The sequence below is a fragment of the Pteronotus mesoamericanus genome, unplaced genomic scaffold, assembly GCF_021234165.1.
Source record: "Pteronotus mesoamericanus isolate MK-2021 breed Mesoamerican mustached bat unplaced genomic scaffold, CSHL_Meso_final scaffold_1186, whole genome shotgun sequence".
Classification (NCBI taxonomy): domain Eukaryota; kingdom Metazoa; phylum Chordata; class Mammalia; order Chiroptera; family Mormoopidae; genus Pteronotus; species Pteronotus mesoamericanus.
In genome coordinates this window covers 3,137,081-3,158,098 of record NW_026555302.1, presented here as the reverse complement: position 1 = coordinate 3,158,098, position 21,018 = coordinate 3,137,081, and the positions used below count along the sequence as shown (strand labels likewise).

General features: G+C 36.6%; 1 protein-coding gene across 1 annotated transcript in view; it reads left to right on the top strand.

Moving 5' to 3' along the window:
* The window catches only part of HMCN1 (hemicentin 1), a 392,649-nt gene that overhangs the window by 190,772 nt on the left and 180,859 nt on the right, over positions 1-21,018 (top strand). The window contains exons 14-19 of the mRNA XM_054587651.1: positions 1,846-1,959; positions 7,749-7,907; positions 14,420-14,614; positions 17,252-17,347; positions 18,709-18,836; positions 20,373-20,517. Coding sequence (XP_054443626.1) covers positions 1,846-1,959; positions 7,749-7,907; positions 14,420-14,614; positions 17,252-17,347; positions 18,709-18,836; positions 20,373-20,517 — 837 coding nt within the window. The remainder of the gene's footprint in view (positions 1-1,845; positions 1,960-7,748; positions 7,908-14,419; positions 14,615-17,251; positions 17,348-18,708; positions 18,837-20,372; positions 20,518-21,018) is intronic.

Genomic DNA, 21,018 nt, shown 5'->3' with positions numbered 1-21,018 from the left:
CACATTCCAATAACATAGACTAGAATATTTTCTTTAATTTAATTTGGGGTTTCTTAAACAAAGGCCAACGACATAGATGTTCAATGTCAGTTCATTAACTGAATAATTAATGGCTATTTGCCATTCATAGTAAGGCAGTGAAACAGGCAGTAGAGAGGAAGGGGTTATAGAGTTATTGTTGGTTTATATAGATGAGGGAGTAACAGAAGTGTCATAAATATTGCACCTGAAAGCTGGGAAAGAAATAGTCTCATTTATAGAAATGGGGAAGGGACAGGGCAAATAAATTGAGAAAGGAAGAGGGCTCAGAGTTAGAAGTAGCTGAAAATGTTCACAGAACACCCAGCTAGAGAGAGAACAGGAAGTTGGGAAGTTACAAAGGAGGTTGAAACAGATTCTGCATTGCAGAAATGAATTTTGGTTCATTTTCAAAAAGGCCAAACTGTTGGACCCATTTATTTAACTCATTTATCACTCTGAATATGTAAAATGCATTATGCAGTGCTGGCGACTGTGGAGTGCAAAATTTTTAAATGTTTGTTACCCAGAGTCCTTAATTTTTAAGAGCTTGCATAATGGAAGGGATATACTTAAAGAACTATAATAAAGCAGACAAAGAACTATAATAAGGCTTCCACTGTATTACAGTGGAAGGTAAGTGGAGGGGAAGATTTCTCAAAAGACAGGATTTAAGCTCAGTGTGGAAGAATGAATGGCATTTAAGGAGTTGTGGCAAAGGGCATTTCAGGCAGAGGAAATGTCTTAGAAAAACAGGAAGATAGAGAGCAGGTTGTGTTTTGGACTACCAGTGCAGTGCTATCCATTGTGATGAGTAAGAAACTGTAATGGAGGCTAAGGTTACATGACCAGTTAGGATTTTTGAAAGCCAAAGTAGGGAATTATGAAAAACTAACAAATAAGATAGCTCAGTTGGTTAGAGCATCATCCCAATATGCCAGTGTTGCAGGTTCAATTCCCGGTCAGGGAATGTACAAGAAACAACCAATGAATGCATAAAGAAGTGGAACAACAAATCAGTGTTTCTCTCTCTCTTTCAAAAAAAAAAAGAAATCAATAAATGAAAAACTGAAGGTCTTCTAGCAGAGGAGTAATATGACCTTTGCGAAGCTAACTCTTGTTTAAATCAACCTCAGTTCAAGTTAGAAAGTTCTAAAATGTCCAGTTAAAAGAAAAGTGTGTGAGTGAACTAAAGCATTAGGCAAAGGGGATGAAGCACACAGAGCTAAGCAAAGAATCTTGGAGAATGTCCATAGTTAGCATCAAAGGGAAAAACATAATCAAACCTGGAAGCCTAGTTTTTAAAGATGAAACTTTAACCTTAGACTGCAGCTATCTCTCTGTAGTTAAACATGAATATCCCTAAGTCACATTCAAAATGTAATAACTGATTCACTTGTAGTTGCATTACCCTCAAGTCCTAATGTAGTCAAGTCAGAGTTACCATCATTGCTCTTTTGCTATATTTTTATTACTATTGTCTTTCTTTCCACTCCTTTAGTATTGTCTCTAAAAGGTGTGTTCATCTTTCCTTTTATACCTCTTTTTTCATAGACTGTTCAATTAATTTTCTAAATTTGGGGGGCTGTGTTTTATCAGCATTACTTTTGCCTAATATCTTATTTTTTGGGCCTTAATAAATAATCGTTTCAGCACACACCTCTATGTGCATATGCCTGTAAGAGTTTGTTTCTGTTTATAAACACTGCGATAGCCACAAGCACGTGAATAATGATAGACTGTTTTATTGGTTCATTTAGTAAACATAGACAAAGTGCATGTGGCATTGTGCTAGACATTAACCGTTTGCATGTTTGTTGTTTTCAGAAGCCCCAAAGTTGATCGTGGTTCAGAGTGAGCTCTTGGTGGCCCTTGGGGACACGACAGTTATGGAATGTAAAACCTCTGGTGTTCCTCCACCTCAAGTGAAATGGTTCAAAGGTACATTTCTTAAGTATGTTCATGTCTGGACTTAGTTTTGTCTTTAAAAAAAAAAATGAATTGTTAAAAGTTTGTTTTGGTGTGTGACTTAGCAGCCCCGTAAAATGTGTTTATGATCTCACTAGAGACAATAGGTTAAAATTCTGAACTCTGAATTTCAGGATTTGCCATCTGGTGTGGATTATAGGACCGTGGAAATCAAAGCTTGAAAAGTTCGCCTTTGCTAATCCAGCTGAACGCTCTCTTTGTTAGTTTAGGATTGTTTCCTGTGAAAAATGGTCCAAGAAAATTGTTCAGTTGATGTTTAAAATAGCTTCACTGATTTCAGTTCGCTTTTAAGATAATGGCTCTCGCTATTAGGAAGTTGTGTAGATTCTCGAGGATACTTTCTAGAAAGTGCTCAAAGACACATGTTGAAGCTTAAAATCGAATGACATTCGCAACTAACTTATAACTTGTCTGCCTATATTTGTAACAAAGATTACACCCCTGTGATTCTATCACTAAAGAACAATGATGTGCTGTTTGTCCTTAGTCGGAATCCGCTCAGGCCCTGGTCCAGGCTCAGATGCTGACAGTGTGTATCTGTGTAAAACATCCTGCTTCTGCTTCTGTCTCAGTTCTTCCCACTCATGAGAAAGAAATATTCCCACAAATACCCTAACAGGGAGGTTGCTAGGATTATTGAGATACTGTTTCCAAAATACTTTTTAATCTTCATATGAAAAATGCTAAGTAGTACAAAGCACTATTGTTATGATTCTGTTTGTTAAATCACAGACATTTCCATGGCAACAGGTTGATGTCATAATCACAAAATTATTAATTCACCTCGAGTTCAAACGCTTGGGGAACGTGAGGTGAAAGAGAAAGGCTTTGTCTAGAAAAAAGAAAACACTTTTAAACACCACAAATCAAAAACAAGGAGGGAAATCAAGAGATAATACCATTTTTAATGTTTTCCATCGTAAATGATATTTAGTCTTTATGTTTTCTCTGATAAGAGAGCATTTCTGGATTTGCTTCTTAGTTGGGTTTATTCCAATTAACATAAACTAATTCTACTTACTTAAAAATGCTTAAATCTTTGAATTATAAAGGAAATGGATGTCAATTTCAAGTTCACATCATAATTAAACAGATCTCAAAAATGTATTATAGAGGCTGTGCTGCTTTTTTTATAGGTCAGTCAGTAGTGTATGTTTAAAAAAAAAAATTTAAGAAATAGACCCTGCTGATTTCTCTGCAGTCACAAAGGGAGTCTTTTATTCCCCAAAACTGCAGCTACTTTCCTGAATGGTAACTTAGCTGCATGTCAGTCTTGGTCCCCAAAATGGCTTGAAATCTAAGGGAAAAGTTAGGGAGTCATGTAGCCATGCCATGAAAGACACTAGAATTGACTACCTTTTAGTTTTTCTGTTCAACCATAGGTGATGGAGTTTAATGGGCCCAGAAAATACTATCCCATTTCTCTAAGTTTTGAACCAAAGAGCTAGAACATGTGCATTAAATACTGACAGACCGTATCAGAGAGCATGCTCCGATGTTCATTAGCAATATGCAGAGCGGCCCTGCTCCCCAGCTTCAAGCCAGCTTACTTTTATGCTTACTAACAAGCAGAGTCTGGATCAGCAAGAGCAAAACTAGCAGACAAACTCTTCCATGCACAGACTGCTCCTGAAAGGAAGGGAGAAGAGGCAACCGGGCCTTCCTCTCTCACCTCTGCAGGCGATGACATCCTAGGACGCCTAACAAAGTCTTACCTAATGGAAACCGCATGAGTGAAGAAGAATTGTTACCCTAATCATAAGAATACTTTTTCTTCATACCATTTTTTCAGGCAGTTCTGACTGAATAAAGTTGGTGGTTATTTATTTGTTTAGTTATTATAAGAACATGAGATCTACCTTCTTAACACATTTTCAAGTGTACAATACAATACTGTTAACTACAGACATTACATGGTATGGCAGGTCTCTAGAGCTTACTCGTCTTGTGTAATTGAAATGTTATACCTGTTGATCAATAACTCCCCCTTTTTCCTGCCTTCTGTCCCACCCCCAGCAACCACCATGTATTAGCAAAATGTATTCCATTCAGACCCTCAGAGAAATGGAATTTCATTAGTACAAAGGGCCAGCAAAACTTTAGATTTTTCATATTTAGAAATGAGCAACATAAAGTGGGTTCAAAGAATCAGGGACACTACTAAAATATTATATAAAGAATATTTCTGCTAATGTATTAAAGAAATTGGATTTATTTATTTATATCAGCGGTTCTTAAAGTGTAGTTAGTCAGGATTCCCTGCAGGTTCCTCACAGTTCTTTGCAGGGAATCCAGGAGATCAAAGTTGTTTTCCTGGTGACACTCAGGTGTTATGGGTCTTTGGCACATTCATTGCCTCATGAGCATATACTGGAGATTTTGTAGGTTCTGTGACATGTGACATCCAATAAAGTAAATGCAGAAGCAAATTTGAACATTCAGCTGTCTTTTATTAAGCTAGAGATTATTATAGAGATTTTAAAAATATGAAACAATGCCACTTTTCTCACTGACTTTCTCTTGTTTGGGGAAATGTAATTTTTTCATAAAATATGTTCATTATGTCAAAATGTCAGGAGTTGATTATTATAAAGGAAATTCATACATTTAATTTTTTCAGTTTCATTTTCTAAAATGCTACATACAAATAAATATAGTCATAACAAAACTTTGTAAAGCCCCCAGTAATTTATAAGACAACCATTGAGACAAACATTTTTGAGACCCACTTAATTTCCATCAACTATTTAAAAGGATTTTATGCCAAGAATAATGATCTCTCTGTTAGTCTTTACATTACAGAGGCCAGGATTGAATTTAAACTACAGCTGGTAATGATTGTTAAATCCTAGAATAGATTGTCAGGAAAATTTATATACAGGGTCTGGTAGAAGTAAGGCCTGCTTGAATGTGGTTGGTAGGGTAATAATATGGGTGTAATAATTTATAGTTTTAATTTGAAGATTTCACCTAAAATGTCATATGGTATGCTTGAGTGTGATATTGTTATGTTACAGAATTACATGCTTATGATTTTGTAATAAAAGATTTTGTAATAAAAGAGGCATTATTTGTGCCTGACCCTGTATGTTACTATGTATGGCATTCCTCTAATCTTACACTAAAACTAAAGCCTACTTCATTTTCATTGTAAAGTTTTGTATTTCTCTGGCTTCTCAATAATTTGATCATTAATTTTTAGTAGATATTATAAAGAAAGGAGAGGCTCTTGTGCAAACTTGATCAAACCAGTGTTTTCCACTTCACACTTTGCTTCATTACTGCTATTCTTCAAACATTGTTATTTTGGGGGGGAAAAGTAACTAGCAAAAAGGTCTCTCATCCTGTTATATTCTCTGACATATACAGAAGAAATAAAGAAGTAAGTTCCAAAACTCTAAATGCATTTTAGTTGCAAATATTTTAATTCCTGTTGTACCGCTCAGTCACAATGCATCCTCCCTATGTGAGAGGAAAGTTTATGTCAACATCATCTGCTTTTATTTATGAAAAGATCCCAGAGGCACATAGGCATGCCTTTAAAGTTGCTTCTCTTTCTCGTGTGGTATGTAGTAGCAAGCTTGGGATGATTTGGGTTTTAAGTATCAGAACGCTGGAAATACTTTATTTTTGGCATTGGTCATTGCTAATATAATTTTTTTGTGTGTTTTAAAATTTATGGCTCCTTTGACCTCCTCTTCTCCCAAAATTATAAAAACAAAAAGAGAATTGTCTCTTTTTTGTCCTAATTCTGTTGACTGGTGTTTTTCATAGTGTCCTAGAGAATTACTAGTTCTGGGGTTTTCTTTGCGCGCTTTAAGCTAAGGGAGACCTCAGACCCAGGGCACATGACTAGGCTACTACTAAGTGACCTTTTGAGAATATCTTTTCAGTCTTGACATCTGGGTATGCTCTAAAACTCTAAGAGTAATGGTCCTAAAATCCCCTGGAAGTTTTCAGGGCTTCCATGGAGACTTTGATATCACCGTTTACAAAAACAAATTAAAGATATAGACACTAAGTTGGCATCAAATACGAGTACTAGGTTTTTTTGTTTTGTTTTGTTTTGTTTTAATGATACTCATCATTCTGGTTAATTCTGTTCTTAAGAGGCAAGATAGCTGGAGGAGGGGAAGCATAAGGAGAGGCTAACCTGACTTACAGATTTGTTGACGTGTTGCCTGCCTTCAGAGAGGAATGGTTCTCAGGGGATTTGAGGTGCTGTAGAGACAAAGAGCACAGACAAGTGACTCAGATATAACTAAGCCTTCTTGGGTCATCCCACCCTCACGCAGAGGTCAAATTTAATACCTAGTTCCATCCCCCACAAATGTATCGCCTACCTTCTTCTTCCAAAACCCCCATATCTCCAACTTAAAGAACTTTGATGGACACAAGGTCTGTCTGGAAAAAGTGCAGCCATTGTTAGTATAACGAGAATGGTTTGTGTGGCAGCCAAGGAGAGTGGACTGGAATGCGCATGTGTGAACAATGATGACTTCACAGTACCAGTGAGTGGGGGCGGTAGACGCCTTTGCGTGAGCATGTGTACGGTGTGGCTGTCACATCCAAAATGACTGCGTAAGTAGAGCAGTGAATCTGCATCAAATTTTGTGTTAAGCTTGAACATTCCCCAAGACACCATTTGTATGATTCAGAAAGCTGCAGCTATGGGCAACTGGTGATTGGCAGCTTCATCAGGAAAACATACCCGCTCATGCATCATGTCTTGTGCAGAGTTTTTTGGTGAAACATCCAATCGTCAAGGTGACTCAGCCCCCCTACAATCCCAATTTGGTACCCTGCTACTTCTGGTTTTCCCCCAAATTAAAATCATCTTTGAAAGGGAAAAGATTTCATACTGTTGATGAGATTCAGGAAAATATGACAGGGCAGCTGATGGTGAGTTGGGGAATCTGTGAGGTTCTAAGGTGCCTACTCTGAAGGGGACTGAGGCATCATTGTCCTATGTACAATGTTTCTTGTATCTTCTTAAATAAATATCTCTGTTTTTTATATTACATTGCCAGATGCTTTCTGGACAGACCTTGTAATGCAGATTTAGTAGAGGTATCCTGGAGATACATACGACACCTCTCCTTGGTCCTTGTCAGAAGTTTCTTATTCGTTCTTCTACCAATAAGCTCTTCCCTACCCTCTTTAGCTAGCTGTGCTTCCTTCTTCCTCAGACCTCCTCAGAATCCTCGCAGGCAGCTCGCACAAAATTGAACACATAGCATTTAGTGATTCAAAAACTTGGTTATTAACCAAACTAAGAACACCTGTGGTCTCCTCAGCATTTCTTGGATCACTGAAATTCATCCTGCCCAGTAGATGGTAGAAATCTCTTTTCAACCTTCGTCTTCCAGTTCCTTATTCCCTCTTGCTTAACACAGCCATGGTCACAGCCGCCACCCTTTCCCAGTCCCCCAGTGGGGCTTCAAAGAGTTTGTTCTGATTTAGGTACATATGCATTAGGAAATACTTGTACATAAATCATGTAGGGCCAGATTTTTGGCCATACGTTAGCCCTTAGAATTATACAGACTAATAAATCAGCTCAGTGCCAAGAAACACTTCATTCTTTCATTGCAAAAACATTGTTTAAGTGTCCGCATTGTGCCAGACACTTGTATTTAGAAATTTTACAATCGCTTTTCTTTAGAAGTTTTGAAATCAAACCAATAGCAAACTATGTAAATACTTCAGCGTTTCATGTTCTCCCCTTTGTTTTGACTTAGGGGATCTTGAGCTGAGGCCCTCAACTTTTCTCATTATTGATCCTCTCTTGGGACTGTTGAAGATTCAAGAAACTCAGGATCTTGATGCTGGCGATTACACCTGTGTAGCCATCAACGACGCCGGAAGAGCAACTGGCAAGATAACTCTGGATGTCGGCTGTAAGCATCCCCCGTCTGACAGACAAGTTGGTTTTGAAATTGATCTGCTTTGGTTTTTTTCTGTGCTCATAACTTTGAAACAATTGGCTGGAAACATCGGTCAGAGAGTAAAATTAGATTTAGCATTTATGATTATTAATGTAATAATGGTAGTTAGCATTTACCAAGTGCTTTCTACGGACCAGGCACTGGGCTTAGCACTTAAATGTGTGTTATCTCATGAGGTGCTCATAACAACTTTAAGAGGAAGATACTATAATTGTCTCCATTGTGTGAATAAGGAAATGGAGGTGTAAGTAGGCGAAGCCATTTGCCCAGGGTCACAGAGGTATGGAGGGGCAGAGCCTGCATGTGTGAACCCAGGTTGTCTGACTTCAGAGACTGTAGGCTTCCCTGGTATATCATCTATTGCCAAAATTTTTTCAGCCAGAATCATTCATTCTGACACCAAATTCCTAAGTAATAACATCTGGAGGCCATAAATTAGACTTTGGCCCTAGACGTAATTTGGAGATGTCGATGACAGCAAAGGTAGCAGATTGTGCTTTTACTTTTTTATTTTTAAATTCGCTAGCAATGGCTCCTCAGTGTATAAAATAAAGTGCTAACTACAAATAAATGTCAATCATAACGTGAAGGATACAGCATGTGCATGACAAGTATAGTAAGATTACTCAAGAAGTTTGATCCTCCCTCTTCTGTCTCTCCATCTCACGGAAAACAATTTTTTTTCCACAGTATGGTAACACTTGAAATAAAACAGAGCTTGCTTGGTAGGAAAAAGAACCTGGCAGCTTCATTTTAACAGATAATTCAAACATTTGCATCACTTAAACTTATATAAACGATGACATTTGTTCAGTTGTATTTTCATTTACGTATGATGATTTTCATGCCAAAGCTGTTTTTTTAAACAAAATTTAGAAACTCTAAAGAAAATGCATTTTTAGGATTAAAAAATACAAAACATTTTAGTTCTATTATCTTAATTCTTTAAATGAAAATCATAACCCTCTAAGCTTGATATTCTATATTGTGTAAACTAAATGTTTTTCTCATGAGGTTTTATATGGGCCCCTTCTCCTAGGATGTCTGGTGAACACTCTGCCTTTTTAGTGATTATGCCCTTGGAGTAGAATCAACAAAGCTGGAAATGGCCACAAAGACCACTGTAGAATCTGCTGAGGATATATAGCAAGATATGTTGGAACCATGACTAAACTCCATGGTTATTAAGAGAAGTGCCTTGGAAATAAGATTGGAATCTCTGAGTGGAGGGTATTGAATCTACCAGCAGAGTGTAAAACACAAGTAATGCTTTTAGAAATGTAAGGTCCAAATGAAGAAGGTCACTAGATAAAGATTTCTTATTTTCAAGAAACGTACAAAGTGCATTCCGATTGTCCGGCATTTTCTAGTTCTGTTTCCCTTTTCTCCGGGCACACGGTGTCATTTTGGAGTTATCCAGCTCTGGAGGAAGAGGAAAGAGCCTCAGTAATTGTTCCCAGCAAAAAGAGAATAACTCCCTCCCCCTCCTCCACGGGAGAAAATTAAATATCTAACACATGTTAATTTGCTTAGTTACTGCCTTTTTGATAATCTTTTTAGCTTCTGGACTTTCCAAGTTCACTCTTCTGACTAACGATAAGCCATAGAAGGATTAAGGCTGTCACTGCTGGAGTGATTTGTGTTGGATGAGAAAGCACACTAAGAAATGTTTTGTATGCGTTCTTTATTTCTTAAACTGCATTTTGTTTTATCTCACTCATATTCAAGATCTTCACTCTGTGACCCTTTCTAAAACAAAGGCTTTCTCAACTGTTACTCCAGTAATTGTTCCAATGAAACCATTACTGTAAACTCAGTTGTTTACTTACTCTAACCTTGATTGTTGTTAATGATTGTCAAGTAATACTGAAGTCAACACCTTGTGTTTCTGTCATGCCTTAACTATTTCCTCCTTTGCCATCAAAGTCCTGATCATTGTTCTTTACAAAGTTTGATTATACACATAAAATTGTCATTCCATATCCTGGGAGATATAAGATGTCACTGCCAAGGTCTGTGCAAATGACAACGTGGTGATGGTTGTGGTTATCACTATTAGGTTGAAAAGCAAGCAAAAGAAAAAAAAATCCCCAAACTTTCCCCAGAATGTTATATAGTGGTTAAGAGAATGGGCTCTGGAAAGAAACTGGGTTTTCTGCCTGGCATTGAATAGCACCTACCTGATGAGTTGGTTGTAAAAGATGAAATGAAACATCATCACTACCCATATGCATTCAGCACATCAGTAGTTACTGCTGTTCTTCTGCAGCTGCTTAATGGCACATGTCTCAAAAGTGAACGTTAACTTCACAAATTGAGCAGTCACTTTGATTCTTTGAGTCTTGGAAAAGAATATAGATGTGCATATATAACCATGGCATGATATTTCAGATTAGGGATTGGGCTTTTACTGTGAAAGTCATTGCTTCCAACTTGATTTTTTTAAAAAAGGTCTTGAGACAAGTACTACTATTAGTGCATAAGATAATTCATTTTATTTTTAGACTATATGCACTTTAGTAATTTTTTTAAAAAAAATTTACTGTATTTTTCCATTATCATTCAGTCCCTTTATACACACCTCTCCTGCAATCACTACACTGTTGTCCATGTCCATGAGTCCTTTTACTTTTTCTCCCTCAACCTTCTAACCTTCGCATCCTTTAGTTCCAAAACCATGGCATAAATCTGAATAGCTTATGATTTAAGAAGAAAAGCATGCTGTTTTCCATATCATGTAATTATTTGGGTTTTCAACTTGTTTTTTGTGGGCCTGTTACTTCACATCAGCTACATTAGATCAAAAATTTGTATTTTATGTTATTATAAAAAGACTTTAATATTATTCTGGAGTGCTAGCTTCTTGTCGCGAGTCTCTCTCTCTCTCTTTTTTTTTTTTTTTTGTATTTCTCATTATCATGACTGTAAGCTGTGGACATTTCAGGTCAACAGGGAAAGTTACCAATGATTTTTATCCATTTTAAAAAGAGGTAGTGGATTCTGAAGTCATTTGGAAGAAAAGAAGATTGGCCACATCAAACAAGACATTGGCCTGGCAGCAATTTTATTTGCAGCATTCCACACCACACAGGGTTTGAGTGGTAGACTGTGGTTTCATGTTTTGTGGTTTGGTAGAAACAAAACAGTATGTTCAGCCATGTTAGGAAAGAAAAATCTCTGTTTGACTAATATTATTCAAGAGTTGCCATAGACGAGTATATTTAATTATCACTAAGGAACTAGCATAATTTTATGGAATAAGTTTTAGAGCAAGATAGTCAACCTGTTTATAACTTCTATGCTTTCACAATAATGTGTGCACACAGACACACCTATCAGTAAGTGACAAAACTCTATGTGCGTTAGTTACCCTGAGCAATTGTCAAGGAACTTGAACACAAATATTTAAAGCACCCCAGAAGATTCAACGTATTCTTGACAGATTACATACAGTAGCCAAAATTGAAATTAACAATAAGTATATTAACTGCAATATTTTTGATCAATGATAATTACTATTTGGGTGATAACTGCTTGCTAAATGGTTAATAAACATTCTCTCTCTTAACACGAAATAAGAAACTCTAGGATCTCCATTTGTTCATGGGGAAATTTAGACTGGGGGAGGTAAAATCATTTTCCAAGTTTACAGACTAAGAAGCAGTGGAAGTCCCATTTGAAACCACCTAATGGGCTGTAACTTCTCTGAGTAACACAGCCTCCTCTGTACAAGTCTGGTATTTCGTACTACAATCACTTCTGCTCCCTTTCCCCGAGTCTCTTAACCTGTTTACCATCCACCCAATGTAATTCACTTGGAGTTCAAACTGGCCGCAGTCAGGACTAGGAAGTGTTTAGGAGACTTCCTGGGCTGATTAGTAGTTGCTGCTTTTTTGAGGTTCACGTGTCATTGATGCTGTCTTGGCTGCTCACCTAGTTCGTGCCTGGTACTCTCATGTGCTTCGTTTTCTGATACCAGCACATATATCCCCTGGCTTAGTGCTTGTCTTGTCCCTGACACTGTTCCCAAAGCTTCTTCTCCCCAGATGACTTCTCCTGGCTTAATAGAGTTTTATGGCCACAGCTTGAGCTTCGCTTATCCATTTATATTCCAGATCATTCTTGGCTTTCTTAGTTCTGAAAATTCTAATTTGTCTCCATTTCCACTGATTGCTCTGCTCTGTTAAGTCAGTAAGCTTGGTTTCATCCCATGTCCTTGGTTGATCCCAGGCTTCTGCATATCTTTTTGTCCTTCTGGATTTATTTTCTGTCCCATCGCCACATTCACATCCCCCGATTCCGAGACTTTTATATTTAACAAACACATCCTGAGACTTTTCTATTTAACCTCAATTTTTTCTGAAAAGCAACAAGTTCTTGAATAAATGACTACAATCACTTTAGAAGAAACTAACTAGATATTATACACCTAGAATAAGCAAACAATGAGTTCTTTTATAAACTATTTTAAAACATGTTTATTTTGCCTATTATTTTTATAAGTCAAATTCCCGTGCAGATGGATTAAGAAAAATCTAAACAGATAGACTACTTCTTTTTAAAAACAGTGCTCAATTGTGGTGTTTAACCTATTTTATTTAGGTCCAATAAACAAACAATAGGGTTTCTGAAATTGTCATGTTTTCTTGAAAATGCAAGTTAAAATGCACTGGATCAAGGTTGTTATTATCATATACACTTCTGCACACACGCACACGGTTATTGTTAAAGTGTTTTAATATTGACTGAATCAATCACAAAGATCTGGCAGTCATGTATAATGCACAAAGTACTATGTTACCTGCTCTAAAGGTAAAAACATGGTTGCAAAATAAACTCTCAAAGGAAACTTTAATAGAAGGATGCACGTGGCCAGTGCTTTGAGAGCGGCACTGAGCGAGATCTCTGAAACCCGAGAGTGGGAAGAAATCGTATTTATTTGGATGCGAAGAGATGGCTCTGAGGAAGGACCTTCTGGTCTGGATTAAAGTATTGTCACTATTTCAAGAGCCAGGATCAGCAGCAGACTTTGCCTTTGAAAGGAATGACAGTAACACAGGCGACAAGTGAGAAAGATCAATCCTTGTTCAGAGATCTGATTGCCCGGAGAGCAGGAGAGCAGGATTTGTGTAGGGAACCAATGGGAGATGAGGCTGCAACATCAGAGCACGTTCTTTATCCTCAACCAATAAAGAACTAATGCTGCTTGGAAGACAAATGTACATCTGAGTCCCAGAATTCCCATTGAGAAGGACAGATGTAATCTCTGTATGCATTTTCATTAGGCTGCTAAACAGCTCATCTATGGGCTTTTTAAAGAACTTATAGAAAAGAGGAGGCTTATAAAATAACAAAGAATCATGACTCTGGAGTTGGAGCACCTGATTTTCAATTCTAGCTCCACTGTCCAACTCCATGTGACACTTAGCAATTAACTATGTGCATTTCAGTTTCTTCATCTATAAATACAAGGGTAATTATAGTGCCTACTGAAGAGGTACCTCTCCTTAATACCTCCTCTTAGAGTCCTCCATGGTCAGGTTTCATGAATTACCTCCAACAGCATTGTATATATCTCTCCTTGCCCAGTGTCTCTAACATCATTACTCATAGTTCTGGAGGACACCCTGAGAACCTCATGAATCGGGCTTGTTGACAACATTCTCCCCGCATTACATTCCGGTGTTTTCCGAGGTGTGCCTCTCACATAGTTTTAATTCTTTCTCCAGGCGTCTGTGGTTACCCGAATTATGTGGATAATTATAGCCTTCTTATCTATAATTTTATAATTTCTGAATCATGTCTTAGCTCTAAGATTTTAAGTACTCACTTCTCTCTTTATCAAATACTATAATCTGTTACTTTAATTTGTATTACTAAATCTCAAGCTTAAAAATCTTTAACCCAAAAATGTGAAAAAAAAATGAGGTGTTGGAAAGCAGGAATGTGATATAGAATGGATATAATTTGTGATTAAATAATGTTAGTTTGTTATATAATGATCTATTGAATGGACTCTGCTATAAATTATGTTCATTTAAAAATTTGAATGTTTTGGAAGGTGTCAAAAATGTTTTATTTCAAGGCAAACTTATTTATAAGAAAGCTTAAAGATTTGAGCATAGCATAAAGATTTGAGTATAACATAAACTAAAATTGGAAGTAGATTTCTAAAATGAAAGCTATTATTTAAACTAATTTTGATTCAAATTCTCACTCTTCATCATCACTTTAAATAGATAGTTGAAGTTCTTTGGGTCTCTATTCATTTATAAAGCAAAAAGAAATATCTTCTATTTCAGTAGCAGGCAGGAATATTTAAGTGGTAAATTCATACTACTATATGAACAATGGTTTGATTCACATTCAATTTGTTAACAGTTTAATAATTAAGTTTATATTTAATGTGCTTGTATACTATCCCAATGAACTGTTCTGTTCTTATTGTTTTAAATATCTTTTAGCACCTCCAGTTTTTATACAAGAACCTGCTGATGTGTCTATGGAAATTGGTTCAAATGTGACATTACCTTGCTATGTCCAGGGTTATCCAGAACCAAAGATCAAATGGCGGAGATTAGACAACATGCCGATCTTCTCAAGGCCCTTCTCAGTGAGTTCCATCAGCCAACTAAGAACAGGAGCTCTCTTTATTTCAAGTAGGTTAAAGGAAATATATTTTTATACAAGTATGTACATATACACTCATGTTTTATGCATAGGTGTTGCTATGTTTAAAACAGCGACTCAACCTTGCCAACACATTTGGTGTTGGCTGCATTTCACTTTAAATGAGTATTGAAGTCTTATCTTTGGGAATTTTCATAAATAAAATTATTTTTAAATATATGTCATATCAAAAAGGCTTATGAAGCAATATGACTTTCGCATCTCTCATTGTTTCTTATTGCAAAGAGAGTCACCTGGGCCCCTTAGGTAGCTAAGTGATCATGTTTTATTGCCCCCTGCACTAGCTGTTGTAGGGAGAGGGAAAATATTATTGGTAGTTAGTGAATGTCAATTCATTATTTTTGGCCAAATATACACAACCACATGCATAAGGATCCTGTACCGTATGGAAATTTTTTATTAAAAACTGTTATCTATCTGGAGCAAAAGGTTAAAAGAAAATTTCAAATACTCCGTAATTCAAAATTTTTACCTGTAAGCTGTTAAGCATCTGATATCCATAACCACCTTGTATTTTTTCAAATAATGTTAACAATATTTGGATAGTGACCCCAGAGGAGTAGAAACATTTAGATGATTATTTTTTTAAAAAAGTAATTGCATCTTTGTAGTGTTTTGCATCAAGCCTCCAGTAACTGGTTTCCACGTTTTTAAACAATATTAAATGTACATTGACCACTTAAACTTTCAAATACAAATACAACTGTCTAGTTACAAGAGCTTGAGAGTTCAGCTCTGGACTAGGCTCTGTGGTGAAGACAGAAGTCAGGTAGAGGGTCCCTCATTCAGGCGTTCTGCAATCCACTGTCCGAGCTCGTGGCCACAGAAATGCCTACTGGGAAATATTTATCGGATTGGGTCACATTGTGCAGGACCTGTTTTGATAGGCAGAGAAATGCATTTAATGAGATTGAAAAGGACTCTCCCCAGTATTCCTAGACAGGGAAAAGCATATGAAAATGCTGTTTCAGAACAACTCCTCTGCAGGATAGGAGGAGAGATGAGAGAGACGGAAGAGTAGGGAGGCTCAGGGAGTGATGGTGGGATTAGAAGCAGCTCTGAGGGGGGGGGAAATGAGGCCTGTAAATGGATCAGGTAGAGGAGATAGGTATTTTATTTAAAGTAATTTTGATTCAAGTTCTCACTCTTCATCATCACTTCAAGTAGATAGTTGAGGTTGTTTGGGTTTCCATTCATGTATAAAGCAAATAAATATCTTCTATTTCAACAGCAAATAGAAATACTTAAATGGTAAATTTATACTATTATATGAACAATGGTTTGATTCATATTCAAAGAAGGGACAGAAGAATAGAATTACATTGACCAATGTAATTTTACATTGTAATTTTACAATATATTGACCAATGACTGCTCAGTTGTCCAAATTAAAACATTTAGAATGAAACTAATGATTAGAAACTTAGTTCTCAGGAGTATTTTGTATTTTGACACAAATTAGTCCATGGGTTGATCATATAAAAAACATCTTGCTTAGAAGCAATGTATGACTTATTAACCAGGTGATTTGCTGAGTTTTCCTTTGCAAATGAAGGTTTGCTGTTGTTAAGAGTGGACACTGCCTGAGTTTTCTGGATGCTGCTCAGCGCTTAATATGCTTCTAGTAAACAGAGGAGTAGGACCTTTTTCAGTGCTCGTTATGTGAGAGGGTTTGGAGCTATTTGTAATGGAAAGATTTTTCTCTGTCAAAATCTTATCACTAGATTAAGCTGTGCTTATTTTGGTTATGATACTTGCAAAGATGACCGTCATTCCCTTATTTAAAATATGTTGCCTCTCCGATTGCTCACAGGAAAAAACCATAGTCTTTATGAGGCACCAGGCTACCTCTTCAGGTTGTCTTCTTCCTATATCCCCACAACCTATAACCCAGTGATCCCCCCTCTGGGTCCCCCAATGCTCTCTTTAATTAAAAATATCTTATTAGATTCTTTGTATTATCCGGAAAAATTCCATATATTTTATCTGTGTAATAAAAATCATTTTAATATCCAAAATGTAGCACAAAGGAAAATAAAGGAAAGTAATTTTATTAAAATGATAGGTGTTTCAATTACTATGTAACTTCTCTGGTAATGTTTATATAATATGCATACACATTTATGTACATCACCATGAATTTGAAAGCTAAAATGCACAACGATACAGGAGTATGGGATTGATGACTCAAAAACTCCACGCTGGTGAAGTGATTTTCTAAAACGGTGGATAATTCTTGCTAAAGTATTTTCTTTCTTCCACTTACACAGAATTAGGTTGTAAGTTTATATGAGGAAGGACAAAGTTAGGTTTACAGTTATGAGTATGTGAAACAGTTTATTCTTATATTTATTTATTAATTATGGTATTATTTTCCATACCAACAGCTGTAAACCTACCTTTGCCCCACCCTGTGTAATTATAAACAAAGTCATCAAATCCATGAATTTCCTGAGTGTTGGCTTCTGTACGTCTCCTCCACTAGAATGAGAGCTACCAGAAGGCAGTACTGTGTTATCCATCTGCAGCGCTCAGCACTGTGCCTAGCACATAGTTACTGCTCTGGAGATGATGGTGAATGAGTAAACATGGTCTCTCATTTTTAGACTTATGGGCAAGTGATAAAGGAACCTATATCTGTGAAGCTGAAAACCAGTTTGGAAAGATCCAGTCCCAGACAACAATAACAGTGACAGGACTTGGTAAGATCGGTGTAGTGCTTAGATGCCACATTCTTCGAAATCATTAGACTTCTTCTACTCATCACCTCTTGCCTGTGCTACTTTTATCTTTCAGAAAACCAGGTAAATATCTGATTACTAGATTAAGCTTCCTTTCCCACCATATTTCATATTTTATAGGATGTTAGTACTGAAAATAATCTTAGAGATCATCTGCTCTAAGCTCCTTATTTTCCCTTTGAAGAAATGAAGGTTGATTTCAATAAACTGACTTAAGTCTAAATATGAATACACATGCACACACAGTGTAATGGACTTCTTTTTTGTTTACCTTTTTACATTTATTGTTTTAGCTCACATGGAATTATTTTTGTGTAAAGTATGAAGTAAAAATATAATATGATTTACAAGTAGTAAGACATTTGTTTCAGTATCTCTTATTGAGTATTTCTTCCCACTGATTAAAATGCCCATTTGATCACATGCTAAATTTGTATGTCTCTGTTTATTCCTTGGAATTCTAATCATGCACAAGTTCTACATTGTTTAAATTATTATATCATTTAGTGTGATTTTTAAATGTCAGTGCATGTTCCTCAATACACTCTCATGAAATTTTCTTTATGTATTTCCCTTTATTTATACACATGTACTAAAATTTCCCAAGTAAAATCTCTTATGGATTTGGTCTTTGTCAGACCTATTTATTGATTTCTAGAAAAAAATATCTTTACAATACTTCTTTACCGCTCCATCTGAGGGAATCCACCTTGTTTTATTTGCTTGAACAAATGACAGCCTCCTCACCAATCTTACCCCTTCCAGTTCTTTCCTTCACCAGTACGTCCTACTCACTAGTTTCAGAAGAAACTCTTACCATTTTTGACAGCATGGATGGATCTAGAGTGTATTTTGCTAAGTGCAATAAGCCAGTCAGAGAAAGATAAATACCATATGATTTCACTTATATGTGGACTCTAACGAACAAAATAAACAAACAAATGAAGAAGAAACAGATTAATATGTCCTGAAAATGGTTCTGGTGATTCCTCTTTTCTATGTGTAAATGTTTTCAGTCACTCTTCACCTGTCTATTAAAAACATGACAAATTTCTTGGCTTGACCTTTCTGGCCTCCCATGCCATAGACATGTTCTATTATACTTTCTCTACTTCTGTGCTATTACCTGTCCTCTTGCCATTTTTTTTTTCTTAGAAGGTTCCTTTATCTCTGTTTTCCAATTCATACCTATTTACATGTAAAACCTTGTTCCTGAAAAATCATTTTTAAAAGCATTATAACGAGTAGTCGTGTTGACCTGCGAACGGGTGCCTTCCTTTTGGGTGAAATAGGTGTGTTAGTGCCTGTTCTCTCTGACGCAGTTGCCCCGCTCATTGGAATCAGCCCTTCGGTGACCAGTGTAATTGAAGGACAGCCACTCACTTTGCCTTGTGCTCTGTTGGCCGGAAACCCCATCCCAGAACGCCGGTGGGTGAAGAATTCAGCCATGGTATGAACATTTTAAAGATTTTATTTATTTATTTTTAGAGAGGGGAAGGGAGGGAGATTGAAACGGAGAGGAACAGCAATGTGCGGTTACCTCTTGCACGCCCTCTACTGGGCACCTGGCCCGCAACCCAGGCCTGTGCCCTGATTGGGAATTGAACCAACGACCCTTTGGTTCACAGGCCAGCGCTCAAACCACTGAGCTAGAACAGCCAGGGCAAAACATTTTAAATTCATGCATCCTCATTCCTAATTTTCTTGAGTAAAAGGTAGTGTATTCCAAGCACTGAAATTTCAATTTGATAAATTACAAAAGTATATTTTATAAGTGCACCAAAACTTTTCTTCATTATTAATGTTTATGCAGTTCATATTACTTTGGAATTAATAAGATGGAGAAATCGTCAATAGTGTACTCTTCATAATTTTGCATTAAATTTAATGTAATAATAAATGCTTTTTCAGAATATGTAAAAACTAAAACAAGTATGAAGTTATTTTCATAGCATTTAAATATTTTTATATACTTCTTTGCAAGACATAATGAACTGTTAATATTCTCATATTCTTCCATTTTATATATTGATCTTTATTATTACCTTCAAGCATGTCTTTTATTGTGAACTGTTTTAAAATGTGGATCTTTTTGTGTCAATGTATAATTTTTAATTGTGAAAGGATGTGAAAGACTTTCCCAGTTCTATGGAATTTTTCTTTACACATGCTATTTATGGCAATAAAATTTCACCTAGTTCCCAGCATTTTTTTCCTTCCATTTTCCATAGCAGTTAGACTCACTCTCATCTTGAAGTACCAATAAGAAGTGAATTGAGTCCATGGACTAAGTTGTAAAATGGTTAATATTTGCATACAAACCTGAGAAAAATGAGTACCCCTCAGTCGATCATAAATGCCCTTATAACATAGGACGATACTGTTTGAGCACTGAGATCTCCTGTGACCGAACAAAATCCATAAATGCTACAGAGTGAGAGGGGACCATTCTGGCAACAGAAAACATTGCCAGCCTCCTGTGACACACGTCCCCTGCCATCCACTGTCTTCTAACGTTTGCATGTCACTGAAGAGGGCAGTGGGGAGAGCAGCTCTCCTTCGGTCACCCAGAATAAGTGCCTATTTGCCAAAGTAAAAATATCAACTGGTTTGCAAGCGGTAAGAGGGTCTTCTTGCAAAAGAACAAATTAATCCAAAAGTAAAAATTTTTGGTGAAACTTGGGTCCTGGGTGATTCAAAAAAATATGGAAACAAGAAACAAGTGGTACCTCTGTTTCTTTCCTTTGTCCACGGTGTGCATAACTCTGACAGATGGTAGTCGGTATCATTTTTGGTGGTAGAGCAGGATGACATACCATTGATACTACCCTGGGTAACACTTTCTGCTCAGCATTTTTTACTTAAGGCTGTTAAAATATTTTGTTACTTTATAAGACATTTAATAACCCCGTTGGAAAAAAAGCAGATTTGGTTTTGGCTTAGGTACATTGCCTTTTTAATTAAAATGACTTTTTTTTTCTTTAAGTTGGTCCAGAATCCTTACATCACGGTGCGCAGTGATGGGAGCCTCCATATTGAAAGAGTTCGCCTTCAGGATGGAGGCGAATATACTTGCGTGGCCAGTAATGTTGCTGGAAGCATTAACAAAACGACCACTGTGGATGTGCATGGTAAGACACACCCTCTTTGTCATTCTTTCCAAACCGTGCTCAAAGCTGGCTTTATGTCTTTAAAGAAAAGAATTCTGTTCCTCTAGTTAGAAGTGGCTATCTTTCCTAATTGTTATTCTTAACAAAAAGCTTTATTTCTTGAACAATATTTACATTGTTAAGGCTGTTTCCAGATTTTCCTGTTCTATGTACACAGAAAGACATTAGTGGGAGTCGCCTCTCTGAGTCCCGCCAAGGGCTTTTGTAAGTGGTTTCTTAATTGATACAAGTGAACTCAGTCCTCAAAGAGTTATGGTTAAAAATACATTTTAATTCCAAGCAAGCTGAATTTATCACACAATCCAAATTGCCTTTTCATTTTGGATTGTGCAACAAGCATGTCCTTACTAATGACCCCTTTGTGTGTTAGCTAGAAACTATTCAAAAGGTCACCTCATATGCTCCAAACAACCTTTTTGTGCGATAAGTAACCTCACAGTCACAAATAGGAAAATCCAAGAG